This window comes from Podarcis tiliguerta (genome assembly GCF_965153285.1).
Source record: "Podarcis tiliguerta genome assembly, chromosome: 1".
Taxonomy (NCBI): domain Eukaryota; kingdom Metazoa; phylum Chordata; class Lepidosauria; order Squamata; family Lacertidae; genus Podarcis; species Podarcis tiliguerta.
This window is the reverse complement of record NC_139534.1, coordinates 68,038,784-68,059,216: the sequence shown is the minus strand read 5'-3', so window position 1 is coordinate 68,059,216 and position 20,433 is coordinate 68,038,784. Positions and strand designations below refer to the sequence as shown.

General features: G+C 38.5%; 1 protein-coding gene and 1 long non-coding RNA gene across 4 annotated transcripts in view; one reads left to right on the top strand and one right to left on the bottom strand.

Moving 5' to 3' along the window:
- SBF2 (SET binding factor 2) overlaps positions 1-20,433 on the top strand; it is a 228,968-nt gene that overhangs the window by 202,196 nt on the left and 6,339 nt on the right. For 2 of the 3 annotated variants that reach the window (XM_083456131.1, XM_083456133.1), the window contains 9 exons: positions 3,067-3,129; positions 5,120-5,307; positions 6,032-6,208; positions 7,717-7,818; positions 8,880-9,065; positions 11,709-11,835; positions 13,502-13,629; positions 17,364-17,597; positions 19,882-19,986. In XM_083456131.1, the coding sequence (XP_083312257.1) occupies positions 3,067-3,129; positions 5,120-5,307; positions 6,032-6,208; positions 7,717-7,818; positions 8,880-9,065; positions 11,709-11,835; positions 13,502-13,629; positions 17,364-17,597; positions 19,882-19,986 (1,310 nt within the window). The remainder of the gene's footprint in view (positions 1-3,066; positions 3,130-5,119; positions 5,308-6,031; positions 6,209-7,716; positions 7,819-8,879; positions 9,066-11,708; positions 11,836-13,501; positions 13,630-17,363; positions 17,598-19,881; positions 19,987-20,433) is intronic. The other variant, XM_083456132.1, reaches the window with a different exon arrangement.
- LOC310666051 lies at positions 13,187-20,428 on the bottom strand. The gene is made up of 3 exons (XR_014505759.1): positions 20,266-20,428; positions 17,172-17,238; positions 13,187-13,506 (listed from the first exon to the last, which is right to left on the bottom strand). It is a non-coding gene; the product is annotated as an uncharacterized lncRNA (long non-coding RNA).

The following is a 20,433-nucleotide window of genomic DNA, read 5'->3' as shown; positions in this document are numbered from 1 at the left end:
TTATTAAACACCAATAATTATCTTCATTTACAACCTATATTGATCACTTTGAATTGTATCACAGCCAGTCCAGATTCTCACTTAACTGAGGCTGTGCAGTCAGCAGAGTGTTTAAGTGTAAATATTCCTTTGCATAAAGTGACACATGCAGAAGCCGAAGGGGTATGCTTGTCAATCTTGAACGTGGTGATATAGAATAACCAAAATTGGAGTATTAAGTACTGGGAAGAGTGACACTTTAAATCTGAAGTTAAATATATCTGCACAAGTGTCATTGGAAAATCATGTTCTAGCAACTAATAGATTTAGAAACTAATAGAAATTATTATTTAAAATGTAATACACCCTTAGCAATGAAGTGAGAGTAGAATTTGTAATGCTTTGTATTACTGGTTATATACTGTGGAAAAGTAAGGAAGGTGCTGAATTGTGAAGACAGTAGTCTGTCTAATGGCTCACTTCATTGCCCAATTACTTCAGAGTTCTTGAATTTAAGGCAGGTTCATCTGTTGACTACAATATGACTAATGTTCTTGACTGAAAAATGACAGTACCAATTGAACTGCATTAAACTGAGAAAGCAAGGTGGGATTGTGCACAAGTACATGGGTGTGTTTTACACTGGTCATTAGCAAGGCCTATTAGTGTATTACTTGAGTTTATGAAACAGTTTGTATGTTACACTAAATCAAGGCTTAGCAATAAGTGGACCTTCAGAAGTCTAAGCAAGCCATCAGGCTCTCATGCTGCCAGGAGCATTTCAAAGAATCTGTACTTAAGTGTTATATGTTAACTAGGAACAAAGCCTAGTTGCTAAACAAGCCAACTTCATAGTGCATTATTTGAATTTTGCTTGTTTAGCACTTAACTACTGTTTGCTTTAAACTAGGATTCCTAGATCACTCACCTACCTATTTTGAAACTGAAATCTTTCGAGGAGGAAAGATGAGGAGAGCACATGAGCCCAACATTTTGCTCAGTTTTCTGTGGCATATCTGTGGTTAACCATGGTTTAGAGCTGCATGCTAGCTAGTTTAGCACAAAGGGCATATAATATAGAAGGGTTCTAGTACTGTGCCTACAGAGAAAGAATCTATGAATAAAGTACCACAATTCTTTTGGAAGCTAGTCAGTGGCAACACTCTAAACCTGAAAACCTCTGTCTAGGAGTAATTGTCAGTCACAGAGATCTTCCAGCATTGCCATCATATAACTTGAGAACCAGATCATATGTAACAGTGGCAGGAAATGAACATGGTGGGAAGAATAATAACTCATCCCTGTCATGGGGAGCATAACTCAGTCGGTACAGCATAATCTATGATTCTTCTCCTGTCATGCTGCCATTATTCACTGTAGGGAAGTACTTTGCCACTGAATTAGGAAGTGAGTAAATAAGAATGCACTATGGCAGTACACTTGAACACAGTCTGGGATCCCCCTCATAATATCACAACTTGTGGTTTCCCATATTTTCCATTCCAGAGTGTCCATGCAGACAGTGAATACTTCATTTCTGACTGTTTTATTCAGAAGTACTGTATGTGTACATTTCATGACTGTTCTGTGTCACTTTCTACATAACCAAAAAACTTAATTTACTGTAACTTTAAAAAAAAAATTGCAGCTAGGGAAGCAAATTTTTTAATGTTCACTATTATCAGGTTAAGTTGTGCAGGTTAATTAAATATGCTAACGTTTTTGACATTGACCAATATGAGTTCTAATTTATTATAATCCAACAATTCAGCATCAGCAGAAGTGATGACAACTATTTTTAACTTTACAGTGCAGCTTATTCTCTTACACGTATTCTGTCCTGATTTTAAAAAGAAAGTCTGCAACCATAACAATTAGAAGCTCCATATAGAAGCCCCCATCTAGATTTAGTCTCTTTGGCAATCATTGCCTTATTTTTACCCTTATCTCCATAATTACAGTTACTAGAATTATTATTTTTTCAAATAAAAGCAAGAATTCTCTAAAATGTGGATGTACTGGCAAGCATACTAGATTCCATTGTTTATGGTATCTGTCAGAAATGTGACCGAATAGTTTCATTTTGCAGGAGTACGAACATATTACTTGAAGTAGAGGCTTCTGCTTCTAATTCCCTTTTTTATTTGGCTCAAGTATGGTATGGTACTTAATCAGGTATCTGAAACAATGTTTGGCATCCAGTTTATCCTCCAGCCATCTAGATATTAAGTGGTAATGTTAGTGAAATAGAATGTTTCCACAGGAATAATGGTCCCCTGCTGCTCTCAAATACTTGATGTCTCTGTAGAAAAATTTGGAATCTAAGCAAGAAAAGAAAAAAGTTTGTAAAACAAAGCAGGAGTCTTTGTTACTGTGGTTTTCTATTTAAAACTACATTTCCATTATACCAAATGGCCTGAGTAACTTAATCCCATGGGGGGACTAGGTCGTCTTCTCCCTCCCACACAGTGCATGAGTGCTGCTGGACAGGACTGCCCAAGAACAAAATAATGCATGCTATTAATGTGACTGTAAATAACCACATGCTTTGCATGGTGCTTTAGGAATGTAGATCTGTTTAGGTAAGGTTATGTGGACGTCTGCCCTGCATTTAGATTAATTTTACGCTTCTGGCAATCAAAGTGGGCAATAGAGATAAGTTGTGCTAAACATTTTTTAACTGACAAATCTCACACATTTTTAAAATGTTTTTCACAATGGACAAGTTTCCATTTGGTATAATACAATGGCACATCATTTTGGCTGTTTTGCATGTCTGCAATTAATTGCAGTGGCCATGAACATTATTCTGTTTGGTAAATGATTTAATATAGAATTTCCCCCCTCCTATTCTTTTTCCCAAATTATCTTAGCTTGATTTGCTTTGCTTTTTTTCCCTTTTTGGCGATTCCTTGGCGCTAGCCATTAAAATCAAATATAATTAGTGGTTGTTTTATTTTAATCAAGTAAATAGAAATGTACAAGTAACCTTTTTCTTCTTTCCTGTTCAATTTGCTGTGACTGTCTCATTGCAATGTGCATTCCATTGCTCCTCCTTTTCCTCCTGTCCTTACTGCTATCTGCCAGTGCTTGGGTACAGAGATAAATGTTTCACACATTCAAATTCCAAATCAGGAAGAGTCTATCAAGGTACCGTATTCTTTGCACTAATAGTACATTCTACCATCTCCATGATTATGCATATCAGTATAGAGAAACCATGTAAACTTGCTTAGGCACGCAATTTAGTTACCATGTGACAGCTTTGCTGCAGGATGATATAGAATAACTTCTAGATCATAAGTATCCTTGCCATCATTGCAAGAAAATGATAAAGAATATATTATCTCATCATCCAAGCTTTGATACTCAGTAGCCAGAGAGTAAAGAAATGCTGTTATCTACTGAGTAAACATTAATGCTGACATAAATCATTATTTAGTAACATTTTACAGAGGTAATAAACATAGACCTTGGTGACATAATTATTAGCACTCATAAAACAATGATCTCAAAATGAGAACAGGAAATGTGTTGTATGCCACTTTTGGTTTGTTGTTGTTTTTTTAATAAAAAACTTCTGTGGCAAGGAATAGTAGCTGGGGAGTGATACGTAGAGACCTGTAAACCCTTTAATCGCTGTAACTCATCACTGGTACCTGTTATAGTCTGCATGTGCTTTTCAATTAGCTGTGACTGTTGCTTCTATGTGGTGCAAATTATAATCAAGCTCTCCTTTGTCGTTAGCAAAAAGTGGGATGGGTTGCTTTCTCCTGGACATCCTTTGGCTTTTAATTTTAAAAAATGAGGAATAACATTTATTTTCTGTGTAAGCTGTGATTCTTCGGTAACAAATCATGGTGTGTTTTTTACTAATAATATGGAAAACAAAAGTCAGATTAAACATGTGCTCCCTGCTGAAGTGTTTGCTACAGCTTACTTTATTTCAGAGAAGGAACTGCAGCAGCTTACCAGCTTCAATTTCCTAAGAAACCATTTTTGTTTGTGTCCTCTATGTTCACATCTAAAGCAAGCAGACTGACTTTGATATATCAGCAGGCATGTCCCTATTTTTACCGTTTTAGTAAAAAAATCACCTTTTCAAAGTGTGCAGCTATTTCACCAGGAGTACTCAAACTACTATTTTTGGTACTACATGCATAAGCCAATGCCCCCCATTCCAATGCACTGTAAGATTGGTCCGTTGTTGCACTTGCAGTTCTTAAAGAATGATTGGTGCTAGAATAGAGCCTCTTGTGGTCTTATACGCTCTCATATGAAACAACACCTGGAGAAAAGAGGCAGCAACGTTCTGGCCTAGATCATACATCTCGGTAGTTTGGCTGACACCATGGTCAAGCTACACACTGTAATTGTAACATATGCAAGCATACAGCAAGTGGATTTTTTAGATCCAATGTGGAGATCCTTTGGCCTTCCAGGTGTTGCTGAACTAAAGTTCCCATCATCTCAGGCCATTGGCCACCCTTGATGGGACTGATGGCAGCAGTGGTATAGCAACATACAGAGCACAAAAGGTGCCCTACATTTGGCCTAGATCATAGGTTCACTCCCAGTGCCATTACTGCATCTATATGGGCTTGAGATCTAACCACATGGCTCACTAGCCCAACTGATGTGATGTTGCTTCTTTTACTGTTGCAACATAGAACCCAGCTACATGAAGTGGTTTTGTGATGGCAGCCAAAGGAAGCAATAAAACATCTTTGAACTAGTAGCTTCTTTCCCCCACCTTCACTGAACAGTAACAGTATGGCAGGAGCATGGCGACACCCACCAGACAGCCATACAAAATGCATAGGAATGCACAGGAGGAGTTCTGTATTAATGTTAAATGTGACGTGGTTTCGATTATTATCTCAGTTTAGGCAGATTTTGGCTATGCATTACTTCATAGAATAGAATTGTAGAATTGGAAGAGACCCAAAGCATCATCTAGTCAAACCCAAAGCTGGCGCATTTTTTCCAGGTACATTATGTGTGACCTATCCGAAAACATTGTAACTGAGATGCAAATGTTTTCTTTTCAAACAATGCACATTCTTTACTGGAGAGTTACAAAATAGTCCAATTCCATGAAAATATGAAATATTTCATTCTATTTTTAATCTTTCTAAAGGTGTGTGGGCAAGTCTTCGTTCTAGCAGTCGGTTTATCAGCACTCAAATGCCATTCCTCGATGTTGGTGCAAGATTAGCAGGGAAAGATGGTTCACCTTCATATACCAGCAGTAGTGCATATTTTCAAAACCGGCTTCTGAAACGCCAGGCTTCCCTCTACATATTTGGAGAAAAATCTCAACTAAGGGTATGGATCCTTTCCAGTTATAATTTTGTAGTTTTGCTTGCCTGCTTTTAAAGGGGAGATTTGTATGTAACTGTGGTGCAATACAGCACAGAATTATGCAGGTTTAAGCCCTACTGATTTCACTAGGCATTAAATGTTCATAACTGTGTGCTAGTTTGCAGGATATCTTTAGAGTGTATGACTACTTAAATGATCACAACTATAGAAGTTTCTCTCCCTGAACCATTGAAAGAGATACACATTTATTACTCATTGAGTTAAGAATTGTGAACATGTATCAAATGTACTTCCAAAAGCAACAGAAAGACTTAACATAATATGGCTTAAGTTTTTGTAGACAAGAGTCCACTTGTGTCTGCACACGTGGGTGCAAAAGGGGAAAACTGCACATGGTGGGTTAAATGGCAGTGAAATGCAAGGAGTATGATCAGTTAGACCTTCAGTTTATACAAAATAGTACAAAAAAGGACAGTTCATAGCATCCGTAACACAATATCAAGGTTGTTAAATAAATCAACACCTGTTATGACTCATGAGGATTGGGTAACATCCAGTTGTGGCAGCCTGTTTGCATAACAGCCATTCAGCTCATGAAAATGGGAGCAGGGCGGGAAACCACTCAATATTAAAGTAACACTATTAATAAGGTGTTAAAGTAAAATAAAGCAATATTTTACTTTAAATGCCCATTATTAACACAAGTAAATACCTTCTTTGTCCACAGAGCTTCAAACTTGATTTTGCTTTAAATTGTGAATTTGTTCCTGTCGAGTTCAGTGACATCCGGCAAGTGAAAGCTAGTTTTAAAAAGCTCATGAGTGCTTGTGTCCCTAGCAATATTCCTGCAGATTCTGAAATAACATTCCTTAAAGCACTTGGAGAATCAGAGTGGTTCCCACAGGTAAAGTGATATGGTGGAGTCATAAATGTCTTGTGATTTCTGACGCATAACAAAGTGCTATTTCTGTCCAGTGAAAAATTCTCCTTTTCTTCAATAACTGCTTTAAATATCATATGCGGTATTCTTATGCAGACAGATGTATTTCAGTGTTCACAGTGACAGATGTGAGATTTGACGAATGAAGCATTACATGGCTCCCTATAAATTATAATCAGTCATGAATATGTAGTACATGGTTGTTATTATTTACTTTCTCTCTTAAAATCAGTTTAAATCTTTGCTGCTTTTATTAAAGCAATTTCAGTTTAAATTTCCAGTATTTAAATTGATGTAACATGAATAACAATGTGGCTGAATCTTTTATTGTTGATTATCCTTTGTAGTTAAGGATCTAACCACCATATTGTATTCATTCAGTACTTTGGCACAAGTCTCCTTGAACTGAAATGGATATTTTCTGCTTGAGTGCTCTGCAGATTAGACACTTGTTTCAAAAGTTATGGTCTACTGCATCTAAATATTTTTAGCCAGGATTTTCTACAGCAGACATTATTTGAGAATCAATGGCTTTTAAAAAGTATATTGCAGTTGGGCGGTGGGTAGCTTATCCAGACTGGAGCTCTGATATGGGGCAAATGGGGGCTTTAAGCCTTTCTTCATTGCAGGGGTCCCAATTGGTCTCACACCTGCTATTTATATTGAAGGGGGGGACTTCTATTTCCACCAATTTCCTAGTGCAATTAATGGTCATGCATTAATTAATTAATTAATTAATACCCATTCAGGACCCCCATGGATGGGCAAAGATTAATGCCTCCAGCCACCTATGCCGGATTTGTTCCTACCCCATGTTTGGAGTTTACTTTTTAAAAGCAAGTCACACAGTTGGTAGTAGTATTGTATCTCATTTGCCCCCTAATTTGGGGTGGGGAACCTGAGGCCCTCCAAATTATGTTAGACTACAATTCCCATCATCCCTGACTAGAATATACACTCATATTTTGCAGCTGTAGAGTGTGACACAGAATAATCACAAACTTTCTTATTATATGGACTAAGAGTCTGTGGTGCTTGAAGAGATTACAGAATATCTTTTAAATCAGATTACCAATCAAGTCTGCCAGTATTAGACTTCTGGGCTGTTCTAAGCCCTCTTTGGATTTAATATGGGTAAAATCCTTCTCATAACCTATAACTTAGAGCTGGGTTATGCATTACTTCTGATGCCAGTAAAAAAAGCATCACTATAGCATGTTCTCCAACTCTCCCTCCTTGATCTGTTGTTTATAACCTCTGTCCTCAGTGAAACTTAAACGAAACTGATTGTAGCTTTTAGACAAGGGTGTTGAATAATATTCATATAAAAATAAGTCTTTCTAATACTCATTTTTTACAAGACTAGTTTGTTGAGTACAGCATAATTTGATTCCAGAAATCATTTTGTTTACTAATTTACCCTTCATTCTAACATATGCTCTTCATCTTTTATATATACATACTGTATATAGCTTCACAGAATAATGCAGTTGGGTGTGGTTATATCGGAGTTGCTTGAGAATGGTTCTTCAGTTTTGGTTTGCCTGGAAGATGGCTGGGATATCACAGCACAGGTGAGCCTATAACATATTAATGGCCAGCAAAGATCACTTTGCTCTGACCAGTTTACTATATCTGTTTAATAACTTCAGATACCAAAGAATGCATCAGACTTAAAACCCTTCACAACTTTCTTTTATATACTTTTTTTTAAAAAAACACCCATCCCTTGAATCTTTAATCCTTTAGAAAGAAATGAACTTTTTTGCTGATGGCCAACTGAAGTGTAGTGTCTCTGTCTGTATGGAACTGGATCTGCCTCACATACATTCATACTTGCAAGCACTCTTGTCCTATAATTCTGGTGTTTAGAAAAGGCTTGGTGTAAAAATAAACTGCCAGTAATTTTAGTCCTATGTAGCGAACCATGGAAGAAATGAACAGTAATTCCAGATCTCATTGACTATGTTGTTTTTTTCTAAAATTGCAACAGGTTACTTACTATATCTAACATAGTTTCTGAGTTATCATGGCTTAATGTGAAAAAGCAGTGTGCTCTGATTTCATTCATCCCCTGGTGTGAGCAGGATAAACCCATTGTGCCCGAACCAGGGATTGCAGTTTGTTGCTCCCTAAGTAGTTATTATCAGCAAACATGACTTAAGATTGGTTATCAATTGTGGCTTGTTTGGGAGCTATAAACCATGGTCCCTGGTTTAGATATAACATGAAACCAAGGGCTCCTGGTTTGTGTATTCCATGTGCACCAGAGGAGTGGTCCCAGAGTGATTGGGCAGTAGAAATTTTAAAAGTTGGACAACTTGTTTTATTCTTTGAGCCTCATCCTCACCCCTCCCAATTCTTTACTGTTCTGGCAAGCTGTATCTGATGGTGACACAGGGTTTGCATCATCAACCTCCGCAAGCAACATTGACATTGTACATATTCACAGCAGTTCTGCTGATTGGTCTCACACTTCAAAGATAGAAGTACTAGGTACACTAAACAGTTGGTAGGGGAAAAGAGACAAGGAAAGATATACACCACAGCAGCGACCAGATATTTCTCATGCAACATACTAGATTGTTTCTAATGTGCTGTATTTAATGTATTACAAATGTCATTTGATATCTAGGTGGTGTCTCTTGTGCAATTACTCAGCGATCCATTCTATCGAACACTTGAAGGTTTCAGAATGCTAGTGGAAAAAGAATGGCTGTCATTTGGTCACAAGTTCAGCCAGCGCAGTAATTTGACTCTCAATTGCCAGGGGAGTGGATTTGCTCCTGTCTTTTTGCAGTTCTTGGATTGTGTTCACCAGGTACGTTGAGCAAATCTTTATCTCTAATATAGATAGATGCAAAGTGCCAACATTCCAGGGTAATGGACAAATATATTAGAAAAAGAGGAACATGTTTTATGTTCTCAGTAGGATAAATAAACTTAGTGCGACAGAAAAATGTGAAATTAAAGCTGTTTTCATGTTAGTAGTGTAATGTACTACTACCATACTTCTCAAAGAAAATATAAGCAAGTATCCACAAATCTGCTCCATAGATGCTATGCCTCTGCTCCTCTGGCAAAAAGGACTCCCCCTAGCTCTCACTTGCAAAGCAGTTTGTAAAGTTAAGTGACAGCAGCAGTCTCTTTCTCTCTTTTTTAATACATATTTTCCATATCTCAGCACAAATTAGAGAACTCTAAAGCCCTCTTCATTGCCATAAAGTTTTGGGGGGAGACGGGAGCAAGTTGGTGGCAAGCAGAAATAGTGGCTGCCCGATAGGCCAATCCAATATTTGCAGACACCTGCAGGTAAGATTTTTCTACATTTGCAGAGCTCACTGGTGCTAACCCATCTACCTGAGTCAACACCAAGAAAGAAAAATGAATATGCTGGATCATCCAGCTCAGTATCATATTTCCAACAGAGGACATGTGGTGCACAGATCAGCTTGTAAACAGGATGCGCTGGTGATAGCCATCACTTGTTAGCTCCTGGCATCTGAAAGTCATAGCCATGCTGCCTTGTACATGAAATGGACTCTAGCATTGCACTGGAATAACTACTTTTTGGATTGTAGTCTTGCCTATGTAGAACATGGTTTTCTAGAATTACCGGTAATTCATTCTGCATAAAGATGACAATGGAATCCTTCTGTTTCTTTATTTTGGATCTGCTGTGCAAATTCAATCAGAAGCAATAAGTGAAGGTTTTAATGGCATGCCACTTTTAACACGCTGAATGAGACTGGAATGATCCTGCAGAAAAAAGCCGTCCTTGTTTCAACTAGAAAGAACATATAAAACAGGGATTCTTAAATTAGAACTGCATCATCTTACAAAAAGCCATTGTTTATGCCAGTATCTCCAGGTGTCAGCTGAATTATTAATGTGAATCATTATTTCACAATAGCAACATCTGGTAGATCTTGTAGATGTTTCTAGGAAGACAGAATTTGTGGCAGTGATGTCACACTAGAAAGCTTCCATCACTTTCTCCAGAATCCCGTGTCAGTTTTAATGTGTTGTTATAATGCTGCATTTGCATAAAACTTTTATCTGTGAAAGTTATTTCTTCTCTTCCTACCTCTTTCCACTTCCCCACCCTTACTGTAGTGAGGAAAAGTTACAGCATATGTTGCTGTCTCAGCCATGTGTGTTCTTTGTAGGCTAGGCCTAGACTGGGTATTATCCAAAGGTACACCTAAAATGAAATCTCACTGAAATGATGAGAACAGCTTCCACCCCACTACCTCTATAGTGACTATCTGTGGTGGGGGTAGCCAATGTCTGCCTTCTAGATGCTGTGGACTCTCATCATGCCTGCCTGCCAGATTTGAAGAAAGCACTAGGAATTAGGTGGCATATAAAAAATGTTTAATGAATTGTTTTTGTGGGTAGCTTTTTCCCTTTCATAGTATTATCATCAACATCATCATCACTTGGGAACTTATAGATCTGTTTTCAAAACCCATTTGGCATGGATGCACATCTTCAGTAAATGCTACTTATCCATTTTAAGTAATTAACAGAAATGGTAATTGTTGTAACTGAAGGTCCTAAAGAAAAATGGGAATACTGGAGCTATTCAGCCTCTTTTTCACCTGCTCCATTCTTTTCCTGCAGAAAAAAGGACAAATTACATATTGTATGGAAGATCTGTGAGGGACTTTACTTTCCTTCTGTGGGCAGGAAGCATCTGTGGGAGGGGTGAAAACTAAAGCACTCCTCCCCCACTACTGCTAACAGATTTTCAGGACACACACACACACACTGCTTTCCAGGTTTTTGGTTTTAAAAAAAACACACCTAGTGAGTCAATCACAGATTCCTTGTAACTCCTAGTACTTGAAGAAATATTGACTTCACTTTTAGCCCACTTAAACAATAATACCACATTGCCCTAGTTGGCTTTAATACAGTTCCAGCAGACAGTGTGGTGCAAGATTTTCATTGCTGTTATTGAACCAAAACTGGAATTTCAAGGCATTGCAAATATTTTCAAATATGGCCTGCATTTTTATGTCCCATCCCCTACTTTCTGTCCCATGATTTGGTTTGCAAGAACTCTTAAGGCAGCTAACAACTTCATAATGATACAAGGTATGAAAACAAAATATCAGTCTTCAACAAAACAAACAGAGATGCTTTTGTAACAACTTTTCAAAATTGGCATAATGGCATGATGATGGAAATAGCAGTAACAGTAGATTGTTTGTTTATTAAGATCACAGAATTTAAAAACACATATTTGGGACCTTTCCCTAAGAGCACTATAGTGCTTTGACAGTAGTGATAAAAACCCATTTTAATCTAGCAGTTAAAAGGTTGTAGCAGAAAAGCTTGCAGAGGTGCCTGATCGATGAAAGTAAGATAAATAATATATTTTGCTGTTTAAGTTTAGTTTTTTAAAATAACATATATTATTGTTGTAATATATGTTGCTATCAATTGTGCATTTCAGATTCACAACCAGTATCCAACAGAGTTTGAATTCAATCAGTATTACCTGAAGTTTGTAGCCTTTCACTATGTTTCCAATCGATTTAAAACATTCTTGCTGGACTCAGACTATGAAAGACTGGAACATGGTAAGGATCCCAATTTTGCTGGTGTTTTATTTTAAAGCACTGACTAAAGTTAACATTGAATCTACAGAGATATGACCACTGTAAATTGTTGTAATATACCTGCCACCCTTTGCTATCTTGAAATTTGTTCTGTGGCGGCAATCTTATACATAATTACCAGGACGTAAACTCCATTGAACTCAGTGGGCCTACTTAAGAACAGACATGTAATGGATTGCATTTTATAGCTTGTGACATTGGAAGTTACCTATGGCATTTAACCAGGAAAAGAAGGACACTATACATAGGAACCACATATCCACACTGCCCAGACCAGAGCTTTCCAAACTGTGTGTCGCGACACAGTAGTGTGTCAGCTGCAGTGGGTAGGTGTGCCGTGTGAATGTTCCCCATGCTCCTCCCAGGGCTGGAAAGGGGCTAGTTTAACCTCCTGTTTGCTAGTAAAACTAAATTACTGTGTTGCGAAATGATGCATGTCTAAAAAGTGTGTCACCAGCATGAAAAGTGTGGAAAGCTCTGGCCTAGAAGGTAGAGCTCAATATGTGATATCACCAAAAGTCAACTGTGTTCATTGCTCCCAGATAAGTCCTGCCTTCAGAGCTTTGAAGGCTTCTATTCCCTTTGGAGCCCCATTAGAATGAAATTTTATTTTTCTCACTTAAGTAGTTCACATCGCAGAATTCAGAGGCCAGGTTGCTCACCGGGCAAGATGGTTTGAGCATATAACGCCAATCCTGTCAATTACTGTATTGGCCCAAATTTAAGCTGCACCCGAATATAATCCACCCCTTTAAAATTCAAGGGGAGAAAAGGAAAAAAATACTATACCTGAATATAAGCTGCTCCCTTAAAATTCCACAGGCACTCACACCCGTTTCATTTTACCATATGTCTGTTTCAGCAACAATACTGTAAAAGCCAAATTTTGTAAGGTTACGAATTTAAGCCGTACTTTAACTTTTCACAGTCAGAATTTGGGGGGAAAGTGAGGCTTATATTCAGGCCAATACAGTAGTTTCTGGGCCCAATTCAAAGTGCTGGTTTAGACCTATAAAGCCTTAAACAGCTCAGGACTACAATACCTAAAGGACCGCCTCTTTCCATATGAACCTACCCAGATCCTGAGATCATCTTCTGAGGCCCTTCTTCATGTGCTGCCTCCTCCACAAGAGGTCCGGAGGGTGGCAACTGAGAATGGGCCTTTTCTGCAGTGGCTCCCTGCTTGTGGCATGTAAGCAAGTTGAGAGAGGAGTCCTCGTTTTTGCCACAATTTAGTGCTGCTAGTTAACAGGTATTAGCAGTTAAATTACACTGTGATGTCACAGGCAGCTGTTAATAAAAGGCAGCTGAATTTCTTACAATTATGTTTATATCTGAAAGTACTCATGACACATAATCAGATGCATCTTTTCCAAACTTATAGGAAAAGAAAATAAGCCTTAGAAGGTCACAAGCTTACGTATAAGAACATTGGAGAACAGGGAGGAGCTATCTAATGCTGTCCGTCACTGGCCATTGTTCTCTGCTTCTCTGCTTAGGCATGCTCAGTTGGATATTTTTACACGCAAACCCTGTGCTGTAAAGGTCCTTCATTTTCAAAAGTTATTTTCACTATCTGGCAAGGAGAGTTCTTTCCTTCAACTTCTTATGTTTTCTTGTTTTCTAGGGACACTGTTTGAAGATAAAGGAGAGAAACATGGCAAGAAAGGACTTTGCATGTGGGAATGCATAGACAAAATTCACAAAAGAAGTCCTGTTTTCTTCAATTACCTCTATGCACCAGCTGAAACAGAGGTATAAAGCAGAAAGGTTCAGGATCTTCATTATCCTGGTACCTGAATAAAGTTTGGTGTCTCATTTGAGACTTTCATTGAGTGAACTACCTGTTGTTGTTGTTTAGTCGTTCAGTCGTGTCCGACTCTTCGTGACCCCATGGACCAGAGCACGCCAGGCACTTCTGTCTTCCACTGCCACCCGCAGTTTGGTCAGATTCATGTTTGTAGCTTCGAGAACACTGTCTAACCATCTCGTCCTCTGTCGTCCCCTTCTCCTTGTGCCCTCCATCTTTCCCAACATCAAGGTCTTTTCCAGTGAGTCTTCTCTTCTCATGAGGTGGCCAAAGTATTGGAGCCTCAGCTTCACGATCTGTCCTTCCAGTGAGCACTCAGGGCTGATTTCCTTAAGAATGGATGTGTTTGATCTTCTTGCAGTCCATGGGACTCTCAAGAGTCTCCTCCAGCACCATAATTCAAAAGCGTCAATTCTTCGGCGATCAGCCTTCTTGATGGTCCAGCTCTCACTTCCATACATCACTACTGGGAAAACCATAGCTTTTACTATACGGACCTTTGTTGGCAAGGTGATGTCTCTACTTTTTAGAATGCTATCTAGGTTTGCCATTGCTTTCCTCCCTAGAAGCAGGCGTCTCTTAATTTCGTGGCTGCTGTCACCATCTGCAGTGATCATGGAACCCAAGAAAGTAAAACCTCTCACTGCCTCCATTTCCTCCCCTTCTATTTGCCAGGAGGTGATGGGACCAGTGGCCATGATCTTCGTTTTTTTGATGTTGAGCTTCAGACCATATTTTGTGCTCTCCTCTTTCACCCTCAATAAAAGGTTTTTTAATTCCTCCTCACTTTCTGCCATCAAGGTTGTGTCATCTGCATATCTGAGGTTGTTGATATTTCTTCCAGCAATCTTAATTCCGGCTAGGGATTCATCCAGCCCAGCCTTTCGCATGATGAATTCTGCATATAAGTTAAATAAGCAGGGAGACAAAATACAGCCTTGTCGTACTCCTTTCCCAATTTTGAACCAATCAGTTGTTCCATATCCAGTTCTAACTGTAGCTTCTTGTCCCACATAGAGATTTCTCAGGAGACAGATGAGGTGATCAGGCACTCCCATTTCTTTAAGAACTTGCCATAGTTTGCTGTGATCGACACAGTCAAAGGCTTTTGCATAGTCAATGAAGCAGAAGTAGATGTCTTTCTGGAAGTCTCTAGCTTTCTCCATAATCCAGCGCATGTTTGCAATTTGGTCTCTGGTTCCCCTGCCTCTTCTAAATCCAGCTTGCACTTCTGGGAGTTCTCGGTCCACATACTGCTTGAGCCTTCCTTGAAGAATTTTAAGCATAACCTTGCTAGCGTGTGAAATGAGTGCAATTGTGCGGTAGTTGGAGCATTCTTTAGCACTGCCCTTCTTTGGGATTGGGATGTAGACTGACCTTCTCCAATCTTCTGGCCACTGCTGAGTTTTCCAAACTTGCTGGCATATTGAGTGTAGCACCTTAACAGCATCATCTTTTAAAATTTTAAATAGTTCAGCTGGAATACCATCACTTCCACTGGCCTTGTTATTTGCAATGGTTTCTAAGGCCCATTTGACTTCACTCTCCAGGATGTCTGGCTCAAGGTCAGCAACCACACTACCTGGGGTGTACGAGACATCCATATCTTTCTGGTATAATTCCTCTGTGTATTCTTGCCACCTCTTCTTGATGTCTTCTGCTTCTGTTAGGTCCTTACCACTTTTGTCCTTTATTATGGTAATCTTTGAACGAAATGTTCCTTTCATATCTCCAATTTTCTTGAACAGATCTCTGGTTCTTCCCATTCTGTTGTTTTCCTCTATTTCTTTGCATTGCTCATTTAAGAAGGCCTTCTTGTCTCTCCTTGCTATTTTTTGGAATTCTGCATTCAATTTCCTGTATCTTTCTCTATCTCCCTCGCATTTTGCTTGCCTTCTCTCCTCCGCTATTTGTAAGGCCTCATTGGACAGCCACTTTGCTTTCTTGCATTTCCTTTTCATTGGGATGGTTTTCGTTGCTGCCTCCTGTATAATGTTTCGAGCCTCCATCCATAGTTCTTCAGGCACTCTGTCCAGCAAATCTAAATCCTTAAACCTGTTCCTCACTTCCACTGTGTATTCATAAGGGATTTGGTTTAGATTGTATCTTACCAGCCCAGTGGTTTTTCCTACTTTCTTCAGTTTAAGCTTGAATTTTGCTATAAGAAGCTGATGATCTGAGCCACAGTCAGCTCCAGGTCTTGTTTTTGCTGACTGTATAGAGCTTCTCCATCTTTGGCTGCAGAGAATATAATCAATCTGATTTCGATGCTGCCCATCTGGTGATGTCCATGTGTAGAGTCGTCTCTTGTGTTGTTGGAAAAGAGTGTTTGTGATGACCAGCTTGTTCTCTTGACAGAACTCTATTAGCCTTTGCCCTGCTTCGTTTTGAATTCCAAGACCAAATTTGCCAGTTGTTCCTTTTATCTCTTGATTCCCTACTTTAGCATTCCAATCCCCTATAATGAGAAGAACATCCTTCTTTGGTGTCACTTCTATAAGCTGTTGTAAGTCTTCATAGAATTGGTCAATTTCAGTTTCTTCAGCACCAGTAGTTGGTGCATAAACTACCTAGATGACCTGAATGTTTACTAGCATAAACAGGACTACAGAACCATGGCCAAGATCCCAAGAGCTGGGGCATGCTCAGTTGGATATTTTTAGTTCTTTAACAAGCAAAATTCTGTACTGTGAAGAGCCTTCAGTTTCAAAAGCACTTTTCACTATCTGGCATGAAGCATTAATGTTTTCCAAACACAACCACCTGGGCATGAGGAAGTAATTGTGCAGTTTGCTTTTTTTAGGAGAGGGGGAATAACAGCTTTGGTTCTGCAACCTTAAGCTTGTGTTGTGGGGCAAAGGTGTACAGACAATGTAAGGCAAGCATATTTCCCTCTAATTTATTTGTGCCTATTACTAGAATATCCTATAACTCTGCATTAAAACAGCATCTTGGCTGGCAGAGCAGCAGGTAAGGCGCTGGGACATGGTCTCAGGAGGTGATCTCATGCTAATTCTTGAATTTAAACCTAGTTTTACTACCGAAAAGCTATAGCTTTGTTGGTGACACAGTTATAAAGGTACATGCCTGGCACTGTGGAAAGAGTTGAAACCAGGATCAGTAGAACTAGTGACAGCTCCTCATCACAAAATCTTAGAACCAAAAATCTGCAAAGCTATTTTTATTTAAACATGTATATTGGTGGGGTTTCTGAGTCTATAAATAATATTCAGCATATTTACTTTAATAATATCACCCATTTCTATCAGCATTTTATTACATCCTTTCAAAAGGACCTTTCTGACCTATTTTGCTAGATGAATGAGGAGCCTAATATATCCTTGATAAATGGAATTTGAAAGAAAGGGAGGGCTTTCCAAGGTTAGAACTAAAATAAAGAAATAATTTACCCCCTGAACAGTATGGACAAACTGAAATTTGAATTTATTGCCCTAATAAGGAAACTGAATATTTATCTTGTTCTTACAATTGAGGCAGCTTGCTTCAGCAATGCAAAAAGTTTGAGGTCAGGTCAGGTATGTTCCAGAAGTTATCTATAAAATGTTAAGTACAGAAGAGCAGCTGAAGTTGTGCACATCAATTGGCCTTTGAGGAAGTGGGGACAATGATACCAGAAAGCCATTATGCATTATTAATCTGCTGGCATTAATTTCTACAGGCCTTAAAACCAAATGTAAACATATCCAGTCTTAAAAAGTGGGATTACTACACAGAGGAGACTTTGGCTACTGGTCCTTCTTATGACTGGGCCATGGTAACTGCAAAATGTAGTACCTTGGATGAACCTGACCAAATGGACATGTCACCTTCCCACAGTAAGAGGAAAATTGTCTGGCCATGCTATGACAACATTAGCAAAGTGCAGCCAGATGCCATCACCAGCTTATTAAATGTGAGTATAAATTTTTAAGCATCTATTGGTGTCAGGTAACATCCATTCAGTTTTTAAAAACGTATTTCCCTTACAAAAGCAGAAATAGAGCAAAATGATACTTTGGCTCAAAGGAAAGACTACTCCTTTTTCTGAGTTAGGATTGCCTATGCCTGTTTCCCAGACTAACTGAAAGCCAACCAATTGTCTGTTCAAATTATGTTAGCAAAATACAATACATTTTGGATGTTAGTCCTTTTCTGGAAATATTGAAATGTATCACAAGTTTTTTTAAAGTCTGTGAGTGGTCTTTAGGATATTGTCTGTGAAATGCCCAATTTGGAGTATTTTTAACTGTTTGGAGTATTTTTAACTGATACAAACTCACTTGTAGCTTCTCTCATTGTACAACAGAACTACACTAGCATCTATTGGTTAGCTTCATGTAAACTCCACGTCTGCCTAAACTAAGTGGAGCTCCTATGTAGTGTGGTTATCCTGCTAACTTCTAAGGAATAATAAATTCTATTGAAAAATGGTTAGGTAGTATCAAGGGTATTGAATGCAGACAAGTGTTAGGAAGATGTGTTTAAAAATCTTTAAAATATTTTTTTATAATCAGCAGCAGCAAGACATTTTCCTGAACTAATTGCTATTTTAAAGCAATAAAAAAAAAAATCATACCAAACATATCAATTGGGGGGGGGGGGGCAGGGAAATGCCTAAATATTTTCAGCTTACAATCAGTAATTGCTGTGCTTCCATACTATGGAAAATGGATTCTAAATTAGCCTATAATAATAGTCCATGTTCGGCTTTATATACTTGAATTCAGTTTTTTCCTTTCTCTTAGTATATGATCCTCCTGCAGTTTAGAAGAAAGAACTGTAATTTAGCAGTAAATAAAATGTAGTTTTGAAACATAATAACTATTGGCTCCAACTAGCTGTTTATGACATTTTCAATGTTCCTAGAACAAGGGGTTGGCAACCTGCGGCCCATGGGTCACAAACAGCCAACGGGGGTCATTTAAACAGCCCATGAGCTACCCCCAAACCAAGCCACCCGCTTGACGAGTCCCCACATGCTGCGCTAAACCGGCAGAGTGGGGACTCGCTTCCGCGGTGCTGGAAATTGCGTCTGCGCAGATGCAATCCGGCCCACAGAGCAATCTCTGTGGGAGTAAACGGGCCCAGGTGAGTGCCAACCCTGTCCTAGAATTTATACTTCGCTTTAGAACATAGAGGCTTAGATCCTAACTTTTAACCCTGTGAACAGAAGGAGAGCTGTATTTGCAGAGCACAATGCTCTTTGGGGTCATGGAGCTAAACATTAGGCTCCGAGCCATACTATAGCAGATGATTTCCTAAAATTAGAGTTTTGAGGGCATTTCTTGCCACCTTATTTTCAGTGTCCTTTCTTTTTTGAAGCAGAAGATAATACAATGACCAATAAGCTAATACCTGCTATAATACGCTGCATTTTTATTAAAGGATTAAGATCAAATGTTTCACAACAGAAGTTCAATAACAAGCAATATGCTCTTATTCAATTTAAGTAACAAAAACTTTGATATTAGCCAATGCTGCCACAGTTTGTTTTATTACTGTGTGTCATGATAAGTTAACATGAACAATGCTTAAATGGCAAAGCTGGTTTAAAGGTATAGCTGACATTTACTCATATAGTCTCTTTCACAAAGTTTAGTGTTCCTTGTGCTGCTGCAGTCATCTGCTTATGGTCTGTTTCAAGAGAAACAAACCATGAGCCCAAGTTCAGACAACATGATAAATCAGACTATGGCTTGTTTCATGACAGCCCGGCAGGAACAGGAACATGGGAGGAGCAAAGTATCCATGATTTGCTGCTCATTTGCATTAAACCATAGCTAATTTTAAATATTGTTTAATCAGATGCACAAATCAAACGCCTATCTCATGAAAAATTCACATAGGAACATACATTAATAAAATGTCACAAGAGGCTACCAAAGAGTTCAAATTCCCAGTTTCACAACAACAACTTACAGTCTGGCATACATACTAAATAAGTTTTTCTGTTTCATTTTGGTTTTTTATTACAGTTTGGTAGTGTTCCTTAAAAAAACAGGGTAAATGTTACTCTTGGCAGTTTGTAATATTGATGTCATAGCACTGGGCCTGAATTTTGCAAATAGTCTTTTAAAAACATCCAGTCCTTTTCATCATTTTTCATCATGGCAAGCAGTTGTAGCTTTTGTTCTAATGATACAAACAAACCGTCAGAAATATTTAATGTCAAGAAAAACCCCTTCCATTGTTTTCAGGAAATCGAAAGATTGGAGAACAAGTTAAATCAAAGCCCAGAAAGGTGGCAGCCATTGTGGGAAAAAGTCAAAGTAAATGTGAAAGAAGATACAAGGCAGGACAATGTAAGTGGCAGAAGGCACACTGATCAGAAATTGCATTCCTTCTTCAAACAACGGCTGGCAAGAGTTGTGACCAAAGCACCTTCTGAAATTGAATTCTTACCTGTTTAAAGTAAAAGTGGCAGTTTTAGATTTGCTTAGATCTGGACTTACACACAGTGGTGGTTTTCCCAGTCCTCCTTCCTGGTTATTTCTAATTTTAAGAATTTTGTGAAATAGTTATATTCTTTGTTTTGTCAATGCATGTCTGATGAGGTCAGCTATAGTAATTCAGCTCCTTACGCTTTTAATTCACCCTGTGAATTGGTGTGCTGTACTCTTGTCAAAATGTTCTAATGGCCAATGGGGTTCTGACTTAAACCAGCCAGGAATCCCAGTTTAGAATGTTGCTTTGTTGAAACCTCAACTACCCCTCCATCTTAAAACTTCTTGAAATTTTATTACTTTTTC